At 48.4% G+C, this 17,455-nt stretch overlaps 1 protein-coding gene across 8 annotated transcripts in view; it reads right to left on the bottom strand.

Annotated features, from left to right (window-relative positions):
• Positions 1-222: 222 nt before the first annotated feature.
• IP6K1 (inositol hexakisphosphate kinase 1) overlaps positions 223-17,455 on the bottom strand; it is a 36,220-nt gene continuing 18,987 nt past the window's right edge. For 5 of the 8 annotated variants that reach the window (XM_015641187.3, XM_015641183.3, XM_033517402.1 and 2 more), the window contains 5 exons: positions 8,203-8,548; positions 5,778-5,988; positions 5,020-5,204; positions 3,561-3,736; positions 223-2,712 (listed from right to left, as the gene is read on the bottom strand). In XM_015641187.3, the coding sequence (XP_015496673.1) occupies positions 2,203-2,712; positions 3,561-3,736; positions 5,020-5,204; positions 5,778-5,988; positions 8,203-8,425 (1,305 nt within the window). In that variant the 5' untranslated portion in view covers positions 8,426-8,548 and the 3' untranslated portion in view covers positions 223-2,202. Of the gene's footprint in view, positions 2,713-3,560; positions 3,737-5,019; positions 5,205-5,777; positions 5,989-8,202; positions 8,549-17,099; positions 17,207-17,455 lie in introns of all 8 variants that reach the window. The other 3 variants (XM_015641186.3, XM_015641185.3, XM_015641188.3) reach the window with 3 other exon arrangements.

The raw sequence follows: 17,455 nt of genomic DNA on the forward strand, positions 1-17,455 counted from the left end.
CCCAACCAGGCCTTAAGGCCCGCCCCGGTCCCATCGCCCCATGGCCAGGCCGTAGCTGCAGCCGGGGCTCCCTGCCCGGGGCTCCCTCGGGAAGCAGCAGCGACGGGGCGACTTCGATAAGAGAGCAGCGGCCACAGCAGCAGCGGGCGGGAACGTTTATTCAGAGCCCTGACCCCGTCCCCAAGGCTCAGACGGTGGGAGAGGCAGGCAAGGCACACCGCGGACAAAAACAGATCCTTTAATGGTTTTTGGTTCTCTGAAGCACAAACAGGGTGGTTATTCATGTAAAAACAAACGGGACCAAGGCTATGTACAAGCTGTGGAGTCCCACCGCGGTGGTCCGAAGGGGGGAGGCGGCTCCCACTGAGCACCGGCAGCGCGGCCCGTCCGTCGCAGCCCAGTGAGGTGGGGAAAGGCAGGAATGAGCGCGGGGGGACAGCAAGGGGCTCTCCCAGGGGTGCGGCCTGAGCCGCCCGAGAACAGCCCACGGGGAAAAGGACATGCAGAGGTGGGTAGCGATGGGCCACGCTGAGGCAGGGCCAGGGAATAATGCGGCTGTTGGGGGTACCTACACCCCAGCACTCAGCCAGCCTCACTCCCTCCTGCAAACCTGCTCCCTGAAAATCCTGCGAGTCCTGATACGGTCGGGACTGGCAGGAGTGATGAAGTAACCCAGCGCAGGGCAGTGTGCCATGGCTAAATGTCCTTGTCCAGAGGGTGGGAGGGGAGCAGTGGCTTGGGCAAGCTTTGAGGAGCTGGGAGACAGGCAGAGAAAGTGGGCAGCCCTCCTGTCCCCTTCCACACCAGTGCCACAGACCTGTGCCTGCTATGGCAGCTGTGCTTTCCGAGCGGCATCTGCGCACATGGAGTCGGCACAAATGCGACATGCGAGTATTCCCCAAACAAGCTTTCCTGAAGTAATTAAAAAACACCCCAACCCTGGCCTTGTGGGTATGCAGAATAATGGCAACGCCACGGAACAAGTCAATGAGAGCAGGAGGGAGCAGCCAGGGCCCCAGCACAGAAACAGGAGCTGAGGTGGAGCAGGGTTCGGTCTGGTACCACCAGGCCACAGTATCAAACATTAATTCATCATCAAAGGAGGCTGGGGGATATTTATTTTGGGAGACACTGACTCTGTGAAGCAAAGCTGAACAGTCAGGCAGTGGTACTGAACAGTCAAGACAGTGGCACTCACTGCTCAGCTAGGTCACCCCTCGCCTGGCCCCTGGAGATCCTCAGGGAGGAGACAGGGATCAGCCCTAAGCCTCAGCCTCCCCTTCCACCACCCCCAGACCTGTTGGAAAAGCAGGGCCTGGAAGCAGAGGGTCCCCAGGGGAAGAGGGCAGCTTTGTGCTGGAGGGACATACTCTACAGGAGGGGAAGGGTTGAAATGGTCCAAAATGCCCCGCTGCACAGCTGGGGTCATGTTAACTGCTACAGATACTATTGCTAGCCCACGAGCTGAGTGCTTGCAAGTCAGTGGTCCAGGGCAGAGTCACTCCTGCAGAGCCCTGGGCCTGCCCATGCCATGCTGTCAGGGAGGGAGCAGACCCCAGGCTCAAGCACTGCTCCAAGTGTGTGGCATTCCCTCCGGGCCACAGCTCTGTCAGGGATTGCATTTGGTCATTTCATTTCTGTGTTTGGGGTGGCTACTCACAGTGCCCAAACAGCAGAAAAAGGCAGCATCAAAAGCAAAGCCCCATCAGCAAAACTCAGGGCAGAGCCAGCGACACCGAACACAGGAACCGGCACCTGACTCCTCACCGGTGGCCCCACAGACGCTGCCAACCGTCAGGCGAGCGCCCTTTCCAAATAACTCAGGAGAAATTCAAAGGGGAAGCTCCTGAGGCAGGAGGCTCCTCACACCAGCCCTGTCAAGAGCCCTGGGCTCTCCTGCTTTCTCTTCCCTATGTCCAGGTCCTCCCTCCCGAACACACGTGATGAGCAAAGAACCGGGACACCTGACACCCAAGCAGGCATCTACAGAGCCTCCTCCAGAAGGTGGAGCAAGTGCGGTCAGAACCATCTAGTCAGGAGTTCTTCCATCCTGCCTCACCTCAGCTCTTCTATCCAAGTACATTTAAAAAACAATGGAGCGATACAGTTGTTTAAAACCAAATTTGTCTGTTTTTCCTGTGGTAGTGGGTGGTCTTGTCTGCTCCTGCTACCAGGACAAGAATAAGAGGCCACAGCCCAGGGCTACTGGTTTTCCTCACGCATCTGTTCCATGATGTTGATGAGGCTTTCCAGCCCGAACACGTAGCCCATGTCGGGTCCGTCGTGCACAGTGGGGTCATCGCGGAAGCCTTTGAACGTGCTGTGTGCAAAGTCAATCATGCGCACGTCCACCTTGGGCTGGCCCGAGGAGCCGGGCTCCGAGCTGCCGCCGTCCTGGAGGCTCTCCGGGACCGAGCCGTCCACCCGCTTCAGGCGCGCCTCCGGCCGGCGCTCCACAAACGTCCCCGCCCGGCTGTCCTTCCCGTCGTAGATGATGAGGAGGGAGCTGGAGTAGAAGCGGTAGGAGGCCTGCCTCTCCAAAACCGCCTTCAGGCTGCGCAGTTTGGCGAGGACAGGCTCAAAGAGGTCCTTGCGCAGCTCAATGCCATTGTGGAGATACTGGTACAGGGCATTGCGGAAGCCTTCGATGGAAAGGCCACGCCCGTAGTATTTATTCCTGCATAAGTAATGCCCTGTGTCCAGCTGATAGACCTGGAACACCAAAGGAAATGCACATCAAGTGGGAGCAACAGGCTAAGGCCATGCAGAGAGCCCTGAGCTGTCCTACACTGACAGGGCAGAGTGAAGTCATCCTATCCCCACTATGACTGAGTGGGCACAGCTCTGCCCATTCCTTGAAGCCCAGAGCAGCTCATGGGTGCAGCCCAGGGGCATACTCAGGATGCCTGAGCACTAGTCCTCTTCCAGGACACCCAAAAGGGGCTCACTCGTCTCAGGGCCCCAAAAGTCATGAGACAACTGACCTCAACAGTTAAGAAGCCAAGTCTTACAGCAACTTGGACAATCCTCTGGCAGCAGCAGCTGCTGACACCTATTGCCATTATGTGGCAAGTGATTAACGAAGAACTCTCATTGCTTCAGAGTCTGTAGGCAGAGATTGGGGTTATAAGATCTGGTTCCTTTGGCAGGTGGGGAAAGGAGCAATTACTGCACAGCAGCACCAGCAGCAAAGCCTTGCACACAGGGCCCAGGCACAGCAGAGCAATGTTTCAACAATCAGTGCAGTATAGAAGGAAATGTCAGACACCTCCATCCCTAGGCACTGTGATTCTGGCTGAACACTAAGCCACAAAAATAATTTTATTAGAAAATCCCCTAATTGTCTGTGAACAAAAGAGCTCTGGACAAAGCAGGCCATCTCAGGAGAAGCAGGTTCCTTTGTTTCAGGCTTAGAAATTAAGACAAAAATAGCATGAATGCTGGTGTACCTACCTGCAGTGGGAGGTTCAAATTCAGTGCTCAGCAGGAAACGCTAACTGGGAGGCTTAATGGAGCTGTGAAATGGAAGGTGCAGCATCTACAGCCTGGGGGATCCCTACCTGCATCCCACACACACGCACACCCAAGGTGGCAGAAGTGCTCTGTTCACACTTCTTCATCTGCCGAGCAGCCTTCTCCTCAGAGGCATCATCTCCGTGCTGCCTGGTCCCCATCTTCAGATCAAGCACGCAGGGAAGCTTGAAGTGATGCACCACATTCTCCAGCAACAGGAACTCTGGGATATGTGTCAAGGAGAGCTCCCCCACTAGAGACACCCCAGGGTCACCACAGACAGGGACCTGGGCCAGCAGGAGATAGGGCTGGGCAACAAACAAATAGGAGCCAAAGAACAGACAAGGCAAACTGCTTGGCGAGTTGAAGAAAAGAACAAAACCCAAACAGTGGACCCAGGCTTTGACAGCTGGTAGAAGGAAACAGCCTAGAAAGTGGAATGGCCAACAGCAGGAAGGTCACATGCAGTTTTACTGGATATTGAGAGGAAACTGAAAAGCAAAACACTGGTGTCAGGAAGGACATAGTGTGCCAGTAGGAATTGCTGATACATTAGGAGAGAGCCTAAAGTCTAATCAAATTAGTCATTAGACCATATGGATAAACAATACAAAGCCCAGACTGAAAACTCAAGGGTCAAGTAATGGCAGGGTTGGCCTGTCCAGAACAGCAGCAATGCCCAACACACAGGGGAGGTGACGAAGCCAGGAAACAGAACAGTAACAGGAGCTCTCTGTCACCAACACACAATGCACTAGGGCACAGCACTGAGAACACACCCCAGGCACTCTGTACAGCAACTTGTTCCAAAAATCAGAAGAAAGCACCCCAGAAGTTTGCCCTAAAGAGTCCCACAGGACACAGATCAACATGTAAACACTGAAATGGCAACCAGAGCAGAGCTGGATTAAATGTGCAAGAGAAAAACTGTGTTTGGTTTAGAAAGAGGAACTTCATAAAAATAAGGAAGCGTGCTTAAAAAGGAGAAGGCAGCCAAAGAGAAAGACTTCTCTGCAAGTGATGCAAGTCATTTAGAAATAAAATCTGAAGTCTCCAAGCACACACTTGAGAATTGGAGAAGGAAGCCTACGCAGTTAAAATGATGAGGAATACAGCTATTGAAAGTAAGTTTGTTTCTATGTGAGGAAAACAGAAACCGGGTGAAACAAAATAACCCCACAAGCTGGCAAGTTCAGCAAAAGCAGGAGGAGTCATTTGTGAAGGCACAGAAACCCCTCTTCAACCATATGAAGAAGTCAGTCAGACTGCCTGGAGGTGGGATGAGATTATCTTTAGGGTCCCTTCCAACCCAAACCATTCTCTGATTCATTAGTGTCACAGTATGGGAAGCAGGAAGGAACAGCAAAAAAGAACATGTAACTCAAGTGTGGTTGTGGGAAGGACAGAAATGCCAAGGGAAATGCAGGCCTGGCTTCCTGAGGCACAAAGGGGTATGGCCAGGGCAGCAGCAGCCTGACACACCCAGCTGTGCTTCCCAAAGGATACTGTACAGCTTCCGGTCCTTGGACTCGGACCGCATGCGGCTCAGCTGCTGCTTGTGGCAGCGCAGGCTCCAGGGGTTATAGCTGATCTTCTCAGAGCTCAGGCCACTGTTCCCATCCAACATCTGAAATGGAACATCTGAGTGGATGTGCAAGTCCATCCTGGGACTCTTCGTTTCCTGGATGCTGCTGGTGTAAAGACAGAACAAACCTGCCTGTTAGAATCCATCAGTTCTTCACACACTGACAACTGTCACATCCTCCCCTGGCACACAATCATCTCCTGATCCTTCTCCTGCAGCACATAATGCCAATCTTCTTAAAAGCAAATCCTCACCAATACCCTGGGCTGTGGGCCCATGCTCCAGGATCTGGTCTGTTTAATATCTCTGCTAACAGAGCAAACAGGAACACTTGTTCCTCTGGAAGCTCTGGCTGGGATGAGGAGGTAGAGGACCCATATTCAAAATACCCTGGGAAGAAAATCCCTGTCCACCAGATGGACCAAAGAGTGTTCAACTCTGCTCTGTATGCTTTGGTTCCACTGCCAACAGTTCTCTTGTGTCAGAAGCATTTCATGTGGGTGAATTGGTCCTGAACCCAACAAAAATCCTGACACAGTCCGCAGTGCCAAAATGTGCTGGGCTAGCAGATGCACAACAGCCTGGCCACCTTAAGGAACTGTAAAACATCCTCAACCAAAGGAGTAAGGAAGAGAGATCTCCCATTATTGGTGGTGTCACTGGGTCCTCCGAGTTTTACCTTTCAGTGCTGTCACTGGCCAGGCCAGGCTTCTCCTCCTTGTGCTCAGTGCCGCTGCTTGACCTGTGAAGGCTCCGGCGCGAGTGCTTGCGCCGCGGCTGGTCCCTCTCTGGCAGATCATCCTGCTCCAGAGCCTCATTCTCCACATAGGGATAGGCCACCAGGTTAATGTAGCCATCACTGTCTCCCTCAAAACAGACAGACACCACACCTGCCAGGGAGAAGTAACACGTCAATTCTCCCAGAGGGAATACACAACCATTATCAACCAAATGTTCTTCAGGAGAGTGAACAACGTAGCTCACAGAGAAGCAAAGCAAACCCAGAGCAATGAAAGAGGGGGAAGCTCTGCCACCACAGGAAATAAGGACAAAAGTGCAGCTGGTAGGCTGAGGGTGTGATTTACTTCCTTCCTTCAGTCTTGCAGCAAATGTCGTCAAACTGGAGAGAGTCAAGTACAGTCTGCCAAGATGCTGAGGGGAGTAAAGCATGTGAAATAATATCTGGTTTGTTTGGATAAGTACCTATGATCCTGCTGTTGACAGGGACATCACTGGCCAAGCAGGACTGTGCTTTCTCTGCTAAAGGAGCTTTCCAGCATCAGAGTGACGAAGTACAGAGCCCTAAGGCGGAGGTGACACCTGCCACTCTTATCACAAGTCAGCCAGTCTCACAAAAAAGGGACCTGCAAGGGCCCAGGGCTTCCTAGCAATAAAAACAGGGGACCTTGGAAGCGTAACTATCTCTGCCAAGTGCAGGCAATCAGGACCATGTGTCCTGTCCAGTTTTACCTTCTGAAGGCTCCTGGAAAGCACCATAGTCCAAGGGCAGTTACAGATCTTCTGCAGCACAGACTCAAAATATATCTGGCCAGCCACAGAGCAAGACCGCTGACAGTTCCAGTTAGGGCTGACATCTTCATTTCTGGGACTGCCCCAGCCCTGAAAATGAGGCCATCAACCACATCTCCTGATGTGCAATAACAAAATGTTTCATTAGCTTGTCACTAGTATTGAATAGCTGCCAGGAGTTTCAAATGACAGATGCACTGAATCAAATGATCCATCATCACAAACTTGAGGAAACCTGGCCCTGGCCAGCTGATGCAGAACCATTCTGTTCCCATCCTTCCTTTCTCTTATCTGCACAAGACAATGTTAACAAGGTTCAGGTGGCTCAAACACAACTCCAGAGCAGCTCAGGACTCCAGAATGTCACTACATAAATGCTGCTCCAAGTGCTGCCTGGATGTGCTCGAGATATCTCTGTGTGATGTTACAGTAACATCTGAGTGCTCAGACAGAAAATATCAGTCCCAGTGTTCCTCTCCCCCAGATCAGTATGAAAGATTTTTAGGACTATCAGGAAACTGCACAGTATGAAATCCCACATTGGGATGCACGTGCACATCCCCATGCCATTAGGATACCAGAAAGCACCTGACGTCAAGAAGACAAGAATCCATCTGAACTATCAGCTTCATCAGTTTTAAACACCTTCCCGGGAAAAACTTACATCATATGCACTCTAGGAACTACACAGACTTCAGTGGGATTTCTGATGGGACACCAGAGCACTGTGTGGCCCCAGAATGGCTGAAGGGTAAGAGAGGACCCATCTGTTGCAGACTGCACCCCTCACTCATGACCTGTGTGCAGACACCGGGACGGAAGCTGACACTGCTTTGAGACAGCCAGGCTGCAGCCAGATGCAAAGGCAAGACTGAACAGATGGTGGTCCCAGCTGTCTGTAAAACACCGTCCTCCCAGTGCCACATGGAGACAAAGCAGCAGGGGGAACAGGAACACTGTACCCCCCCAGAAGGCTACCTGACCACACCACCATCCTGAACACAAACACACAAGGCTGGAAGCCTATCAAGCTTCTCCAAGGCACAGCTGAGCTGCCAACCTCCCACAATGACACAGGCACTGGAAAATTCCACTCCTTCAAAGCTGCTGGGGACAAGGTTGCACCTCAGCACTGGGAAAGCCATACTTCCTGCTTCAGCAGCTTGCTGCTACAGATCCATAAAAGAGATGGGATGTGGAAGCAATAAATTACGGAACTGGAATGTGCAAATGCTCAGTCTGTGATCTGGCTTCATTAGCTCAAGGTCAAGGCTGTAATTGACAATAACTTGGTAATAAAACTGCTTCAATTACACACCCATAATCTTAAACTTTGGACTACAACTGTCACACTACATATTCTCTGTCTAGAAAGAAGAGCACATTCAACTCAGCGTGCCTACAAAAAAACCAAAACTTCCTCCTTTCCAAGTGCTGCTATCAAATTTCCAGCCCACAAAAGGGAGTTTTAAAAAAGCAAAATGACAGCAAAGGACAGCAAGACAGCAGCAGCTGCAGGAAAATGAAAGGACAGGTTCTTGAAGGCTGCATTCTGGAATGCCAAGGGGCCTCACCTTTGTACTCAGGTGTGAATTCCTTCATTTCTGGGGGCAGGGACTCATAGAAGCGCTGCTCCCGGGTGATGAGGGGCTTGCAGACGGTGTGGTCGTCGTAGCGCATCATGCTGCTGTGGCCGCCCACCTGGTGAATGAAAGGCTCCAGCAGGACCCCCCGGTCTCCAGATCGAGTGGCATTCTTGCCATACTTGCCCACTTCCATGGTTTGACAAACACACATTGCGTTGGGCACCCCTTGCACTCTTGGAGCATGGGGAGAGCCACATGGGCTGGGAGGGGTAGCTCAGCAGCGGTCAGGCAGCCACAGGGGGGAAATCCTGTCAATTTGCTTCCTTGCAGGGATCTGAAAAAGCAAGAGAGATTCCTGTCAGTAAAGTTCACTCACTCCTTCTTTGCTTGGAGAAGTTTAAGGTATTTATTTATATCCATATCCTCTTGTGTTTCTGTTTACATCCTGCTTGTTCCAGCATGCTCCTCACCACCTCTTAAATCCTACAGGTAAACACACACTAATTCAGAGAGAGTCCCATCCAGAGCTGTTCCAATAGGATTGATAGTAGACAGGAAAAGGAGGAGATAAGGCTATTTTGAGCCTCCTGTCTTTACGAAAATATTATTTCCTTTCCTGTTTTATTTTATTAGTAAAGCAATTGAGCAGACTGTGAGCTATATCCCACAGCTGCCTATCAGTAATGGTGACTGACACAGGCAGTACAAACATTTCCAGAATCTGAATTCCCTTCCTTGTGCCTCTGCATTTTAAACATCTAAATGACTAAATAATTCCTGTTCACCTGCTACTGTCACACAGTTTTCTCCTTTAGTGCTCACTTCTCTTCAGACGCTGACATGAAAGACACAGAGTAAGACAGTCATTCTGTCACTCTGTGTGTGCTGGAACTGAATGGATTCTTCTCAGATTCTCTCCTTTATTAGTCTCAGCCTTTCAGGACAATTTTCTAATGTTTTCATAGCACCTATGTGCACAACAAGGCCCTGATCTCTAGAGGTAAACAAGATATACCAGTAAATCCAAATGAGATTACAAGTGCTTTAGAGAAGCAGATGCTCTTTTAATGTTTGCAGAGTGCCCAGTACAGCCACAGGACAATCAAAAAGTAAAGCTGCCCAAATTCTCTCCAGATGACTTGCCCTTTCCAGCTTAGATCACAGCTGCCCCTGAGGCTGCTGGGGAAAATGTCACAGGATTTCCTCACAACGATGAGTTATCCAAATGTTGGTACAAGAACCAAGTGATGACTACAGTTTCCAAATGCATCCAATTTCCAGTTTCTTTGCATGGCAACAGCCAAGGGCAGTAATGTAAGAACTGAGGGATCCTGGAGACCTGAACAAGGGCCATGGCAGAGGCTGTTCCTCATCCAGCCACGGGATGTCTCTGCGGCTACACAACACTGCCAGGCCAGGGGAGTTCCGGATAAACACGAGCTCATCCTCCTCACTCCAATTCAGCCATGTCAGAGATGAAGCTCAAGAGATTCAGAAGGAAGGGTGATACTTCATAACATGTTTAACCCAATCTAACCCAAATTCCCCACAACAGGAAGATGCTTCTCTCTCCTTGTCTGCTTGCTCCTGCTCGCTTCCTCGCACTGGGTTTTTGGATAGTATGAGTGTACGTATATTTGAGTTGAATCATCTCACTGATCCCATGGAAAACATTTCCTTTTGTGGTTACATGACTACACCACCACCACATTCAGCTCAAGGGGAATAATGAGACTATTTAGCTGGCTTTTAAGGCAGGGGCCAGGAAATAGGAGGGAAAAAAATCCCACAACACAAATGGTCCCTCTCTGTAGAAACTTCTATCAAAGTCTGTCTCCCAAACTCACTTAGAGCCTAAACTGGATCACAAACAAAAACATGCTGGGGATTTCTCTCCTCCCTCTTATTTGCTTCATCAACAAGAAGAAATTTCAGCAGCAGACACTCAGATGTTTTTGTTGGGTTTAACACAGTTAATATCCAAGAACAAGCAAGGTATCACCACCTGCAAGAGGTCAGCACTTCACAGATTCCAGACAAATGTTTCACAGACTAGTCTCCCCTTCCTGATTAGCTCTGTCTTGGATTCAATTTACTTTGCCAATGACTAAAGCAGAGCTTTTGACTATTCCAAACAACAGAGAGGACAAACATAACTTCACACCTTCCTGTAGTTTAAACTTCAGAGGACAAGAGAAATACAAGATTCATCTGCGTGACAGTTGTTGTCACACTCGGGATACACGCACATGATGCTCAGGACTGCAGTAATCCAAGGACTGCTGGGAAATGGCTGTGGCCACCAAGCATCCTGGGCTCACTGTCAAGTACCCCAACACCCCCAAGAAACCCCACAACAAGCTGAGGGTGTACAGGGTCCCTGGGAGCAAGTGACAGCCATAAAAGCATTCTGGGGCTGTTACACAAGAGAAGGAGCTGGGCATCAGGTGGGGACAGGGTCTGAAGCTAGAGACACCCACTCCACACATGCATCCACACACTCCAGAGGAACAGTGATACAGGCAGTATTATCCCATGTTCAAATGAATGTGAGAAAATATTTTGTGGCAAGCAGCATTTCAGAGGCAACATTTATCAAGAGGAAGATTTCCATGGGGCTTAAGAACGAGACACTTTACTAACTCAAAGTAGAGGGTTATTACTAAACATGGACACTATCCACAAACAAAGACAGAAGAATCCCAGCAGTTTCAAACGAATATAAAGCAAAACTATTTGATCCTAAGTATTACTCATCCTTCGTCAGTTAAACAAAGGCATGAGTTCAACTATTTTAGCTGGCTTATAAAATTCAAAGTCCTTCCAATTAAACTGCAAAACACAGTGCACAGTCCAAGAAACAGCTTCAGGGAGACCAGTTCATTTAAGCAGATCCTTTAGTATCTTCCACTACACCTCAAGCAGCAGTAAAATACCTGGGCCAGTTTAGCACTCCCTTCCAGCAGAAGGATCTCTCCTTAACAAGACAAAGTGCCCACTGAGCTGGATTTGGGAAAGGTGGGGTTCAGGAGCAGAGTTATCCATGACTACATGGACATACCAACCCCCATATTTCGTTATCCTCCCCAGTAACAGACTCGTGCATTGGAACAGAATCTGCTCTACAATATTTAAGTCTAGACATCTCTTTGTCAGCATATCTGCTCCAAGTTTGATCTGCATACCTCACTGTTCAAACACTTCCTGGCAATAAGATGTGTTTTCTTGTAGTATCACATATTTCCAAACAAAATTCAGTAAGACTCCCAAGATAACTCTGCTCTTCCTAATCCATTAAATGGGGTAAACCCTGTCCCCAAACCAAACATCACCCTCCAGCAGGGAATATATCCCTTCATAGAAATAGTGCTGTGTTCTTGAAGACCTAGTCAGAGACCTCTTAAACACCACTGAACACTGGCTGAAGACTACAGGTGTCTTACCAGACCAGCATCAGACTCAAGGAGATGCTCCTGCGAGTTCACAGCATCAGAGAACAAGAACAGCAACGTCTCCTCTGAGGATGTAACTTAAAGGAGACAGAAAAATTAGAGCCTTGGAGGTCACCACACATGAGACGTGAAGGCAGGGAGCTGCAGTGCTATGGGAGTGAGAATTACAGCTGAGCACACCACGATGCTGATGTCCTTACTCTCTATAAGCCATCTTGTACGGGAACACTGGCAACACTTCACGACTCACTGGTAAAGCTACTTCCCTAAATAAAAAGGAGAACAAATGCTTTAAATGGTGATGTATCACTCAGCAAGAACACTGACTGCCCTCAGCAGCTTGCACATCCGTGTTTCCAGCACTGCCTCCCCTCTGACTCCAGCCCCCAGGCCCTGCTAAGGCAGATGGCCACTGATAACTCTGGAGACAGGCCACAGGGAAGGGATAAATACAGACCTCAACGTCATGATGACACAAGCTGGACTTTCCCTCAACAGCCCCAGAGCACTTGGGAGCAAAGCACAAGAATAGAAAATACCAATATAGCGAACAAGAGGACTACAGCATTTGGTCAATTGGTTCCTGGTGAGCTAGACTCATTAGCAAAGAAAAACAGAAGCATCTGTGCTAAAAAGCAGGGTTGTTTCTAGTCATGCTGGATTGGATGAGGTATGAGAAGAAAACCCAGTCTAAGAAAGTTTAAAAAAAAGTGTTTCCCTCTGTGCTATGAGATCAACTTCCCAGCACAAAAGCTGACCCCCACAGGTTTGAGATATGTCTGTCTAGTCAGCAGTAAATGGAGATGAGCCCTGGGACCTGGGCAAAGAACACAACTCTCCAGGAACCTGCAGCAACACTTAGGATGTAACCAGAAACATTTGGCCTTCCTGATATCCAGGAAGCTACAAACTTTCCTAGCTTGCTTAAGCACACAGCTCTGAACCCTGAGCCTTCTCATGCATCTTGTCCAACACTTGAACTGCTACCAAATACTCCTTTTTCAACAGGCTGCTCTCACCATGACAAGTGTGGCTCATCAGATTGAGGCCAGGAAGTAGAATACAATCTATATACATGCATCCAAAGTGGAACAGAACTCTTAGGAAAAGCTGCTCAAGAATGCCAGCTGAGGAGAAGAATGGCAACAGTGAGGCTTGGGGAGGAACTGCAGTGAACAAGGGCTTGGAGAGGACAATAGTCACTACCAGGCATGCTCCACCCTATGCTATGAGCTGAGCTTCTTTCACCAATCCTCTTTCTTCCTCATCAACAGGGCACATATGCACTGACTGCTAAGTGTTCACAAGGAAAGAGCCTGATCTATTTAAGACAGAGCTTGTCTGAACCCAGAGAAATGTAAATAAAATTAAGCTTATAGTACAGTCCTTAGACATACCTACATTTCTGGCTCCTAAAGAACTGAAGGAAGACTGTGCTGGTTTTAGCTGGAAGACTTAATTTTCTTCCTTATAACTTGTATGGGGCTGTGGTTAGAATTTGTGCTGAAAACAATGTTGATAATAGAGATGTTTTTGTTATTGGTGAGCAGGGCTAACTGAATAAAGGCTTTGTCTGCTCTGACACTGCTCCACCAGTGAGGAGGCTGTGAGTGCACAAGAAGCTGGGAGGCAACATCCCAACTGGCCCCAGGGATATCCCAGACCATATGGTGTCAAGCTTAGCATACAGAGATGGGGAAAGAAAAAGGAAGGGGGGATGCTCACAGTGATGGTTCTTGTTTTTCCAAGTCACTGTTACTGTGATGCTTTCCTGGGGATGGCTGAATGCTTTCCTGCCCATGGGAGGTGGGGTATGAGTTCCTTGTTTCACTTTGCTTGTGCACGCAGTTTTTACTTCACCTGTTAAACTGTCTTATCCCAACCCACGAGTTTTGTCACTTTTACCCTTCCAATTCTCTCCCTTATCCCAGCAGGAGGGGAGTGAGTGAGTGGCTCTGTGGGGCTGAGTTGCTAGCTGAGGTTAAACCATGACAGACTATTTGTGCCATATTTCTATCACACTGATCACAAAGCTTCAGCACTTCTGCCAGCAGCCTGCAAGACCAAGAATTTTCCCCTCTTATTTTCCTAAGAAAGGAGCGGAAGCCAAGCCTTTTCAGCTCTTTCTGAAGAAAGGCTGAGCCATGTACTTTTAACTCTGGCTGGAATGCTGAAACCACTCACTAAAACCAGTGCTTAGATCTAGGGTTAAACAAGGCTTTTTTTTTTTTTTCTTAGAGGCCAGATTAGCAAAAATTGCAAAGGCCCTTCTGCTGTCACCTACGCATAAAGCGTGCCATGCTTTCTGGGAGGGATGAGGTACTGGGGGTCCTTGTTAGGGGTTCAGAGCCAGGAACAGACAATACCCATTTTCTCACACTGGTGCACTACACTGGTACCCTCTCTCTTTATTTCTCTCTTCCTGTTTGTTTTTTTTATTCAACTCTTAGCACACAGCCATGAACAGGGAAGGTCTGTCACATTCAGCAACATATGGAGCAGGTACTCTGCAGCATTTTGTCAACACCTGCCATGCAGCTGTCTGTAGGTGGGAGTAACCCAAGCTGGGGCTCAAATGGCCTCTTCCAGCTTGTATTCCTGTCTGGCCTGATGCTGGACAAGCTGGCACTACTGTGATAAGATCATGCTGGGGAGCAGTGGAGGACTGCACGTAACAGGGATGATATGATTGAATTCCCTCGCTGCTCTTTTTTCCAGGCTTCCCCTTCCTCACTGGAGAAATGCAGCACATTGGCAGGAGGGCACAGGCTGTCTGGGGACCTGCCAGTCCTTGTGACTGCTATCAGTGTCACTGCAAAGACTGCAAAAGGGCCAGCCATGGTCTGGTCATCACCACTCTTCCCTCTCCAGCAGGAGGGGAGGATGAGCAGGAGGGGGATGAGCTGCTGAATCCTCCTGCTGCACCTTGTCACAAATACATTCTGCCTTGGTAGAAAAGGGCACCTTCCTTCTCTGTTCCGAAGCACTGGCTGTAGTCCAAGCCTGAGAGTTTCCATAGCAGCAAGACCTGACAGAATATGTACAACAAAAGGTTGCCTTTATCAGTACCAGCCCAGAAGACCTTTCTCCAATCCTGTGCCTAAGAGAGCAGGGTCATCCAATATCGGCTTTGCATTTTATGGGAGAGATGAGATTATGACACAAGCTTTCTAGAGAAGGGCTTAGGGAAGCGCAGTGCTTGTGAGGCTTCATTGCTCAGCTTTCTGTGAGCTAATTTCTGGCTTCACATCATTTACAAAGCGGAAGAAGTCTCCACAGGTTATTTTTAAATTATTTCAGTGCAAAAGCTGCTATTCAGCACAGCTTTCTATTCCAATGGTCAGAGACAGTTAGAAAGGAACATACTCTCAACAGTCAAAAGCCACAATGAATCAACCTAACCCACCAAGAAAAGACATTTTTTTTAATTTACATTAGTGCAGGGGCTCAGAAACTCATCAACAGGCAGAAAATTGTCCTTGCATTCATAGCATGACAGGGAGAAAGGAAAAAGATTCATGACATTCCCATTGAAAAATTCTTACGTTTAAAATTTTCATCTAAAATAAAGTATACCTATTCTTTAGTCACAGACCTTGGCCTCATCCCTGACAGTGAGACTTAAATAAGGCAGCCACAAACCTAAGAAAGTCCTGCACAGTCTTCCAAGTAACCACCCAAATGCCTCCCCAGCAGGAAGAAGATGGAATGCCTATGCTGAGTTCACCATAAGGAGGAGTCCATTCAAAAAATGCACTTTCATGTCAGCTGCAGGTACCAAATTCTACAGTCTCAACAGCATCAGAAGGCAGGATGGATGAGCAGGTAAATGCACCACACTTGCTGACAGCAAGAGAATGAGTCAGAGCTGGTGATGGCTGTGCTGAAGCAGAGGATAAATGCATTGCACAGTGAGCACTGCTGGCAGGAAGAGGGAGGTGTGATTTTGTGGGAGCGTGGGCAGAGCTCAGCCAGATGGATGGGACAGGGAAGGGCTGCTCAGCACTGGGGAGCTGCCCCACCAAACTGAGGAGAATCCACTGCGGTCAGGCAAGCAGCTCTCAGGCTTGTGTTACAACAGGGGTGAAGAGAAAACTGGCACCTCCTAAGTTCTCACCTCATCTTCTCCTGACTAAAAATCCTCCAGAAGACCTTGAAGGCATCACACCAGAGCCAAGTAAAACAATTTGGCCTAATCTCCTATAGAGTAACTGCTGGCCTCAGAGTTGAAAGGTGCTGTCGTCATCCACATGTGCAAACACCTCCAGAGCCTGAGCTCCCACTCACACCTCCACACAGACTGGACAAGGAGAAATCATTGTGTACCTCAGCCTTGTGTCCCTCAGCCTCCTAGCTAGTACAGACACCTGGAAAGGAGGTGGAAAGATGGGACAAGATCCTTCCAGCTTCTTTAGAAACATCCAAATGCCTGGCTTTAAAAAAGCACCTGGTATTATGTTGAGCTTCGTTCTGGCACTGATTCAGCCAAATCACTTAACTCCTCCTTCAGTTATTTCTTCAGACCGTGGCTGCACGAGCAATCCTTTGACATCTGGAACAGCACTAACAGTACCCTCCCACTCTGCTGCACCAATACAACTGTTTGCAGCCTCACCATGAATCAAACTAGGGAACTGATCACAGTTAAAAATAAACCAGCACTTTGTTTTGTTTTTTTTAAGGATTACTTTTCAACCCAGGTCAGATCCCCAATCTATTGTGCAGCTGTACAAACAGTTGTATTAGCACAAGGTGCCTGAATTGCTGATGGTTATCCTTGTGCCTAAAGCCAAGGTTTGCATTCCCAGCTCACCTCGTTTCATGGCTGCCGTAGAACAGGATCACTGACCAAACTGAACACGTAGGGGACTTGACTGTCACTGCCTGAAACCACAGAGGGTCTCTTCAGTGAGACAAAATGAGGTCACACTGATGTCTTTCCTACAGCTAAGGCATGGCTACTGAGCTCCCTCGAGCTGTTGCTTGTCCAAAATTATATGTCATTTTTGCAGTCTGCATGCTGAAATAAACGTAAAAACATGACTAATCAAGTCACTAATGTGAACAAACAGCTTTGGGCCAAGTTCTGAAACAAAACTCTCCCAGAAATTGCGTAACCACCAATTATCGTGGTGATCTTCCATTCAAGAAACACAAGCCTATGTAATGTGCAGATTCCCACTAATTTTAAGACTCTGACATTCAAAGAGTGAACAGCGGAACCTATCTGCAGTTTTGGCAACTCTTCAAATTGCAGCTGAATTTTTATTTGAAAATGGAAATACAAACAGAAATAGTGACAACCAGAATAAGAACTAAGTAATGATGCCATGCTAGCACACTTTAGAAACAACTATGAGACAGACTGAAGGTTTTCCCAAGTTACCAGCTCAAATACTAGAATTTGTTAGAAACAAAACCAACTGAAAATACCTTTTTTGATGGCTGCCTGGGAACCTACTGGGAAATACTTGGTTCTCTGCTTCCAGCTGGTAACAGGCACCTGCATCAGATACACACCATTGTGAAAGGCCTTCTCACTGAAAACAAGGCACAAAAGACTGAATAATCATAAAGATTTGACTTCTAGTATTGGACAGGAGGCATGCTAATGAAACAAGAGCTTCAGGAAACCAGCTTTCTACATTTTCTGTTGTGTCTGCTCTGTGAGACAAAAAAATAAGTCTCTAAGCTGTTCAGCAGCCTTTTCTGTAGATGACATCACATCAGTCCATGAAGACATGAAACTGAAAAAATTGCTAATTGGCAAACCTTACTCTTTGTTCCTT

The sequence above is a fragment of the Parus major genome, chromosome 12 (assembly GCF_001522545.3).
Source record: "Parus major isolate Abel chromosome 12, Parus_major1.1, whole genome shotgun sequence".
Classification (NCBI taxonomy): Eukaryota; Metazoa; Chordata; class Aves; order Passeriformes; family Paridae; genus Parus; species Parus major.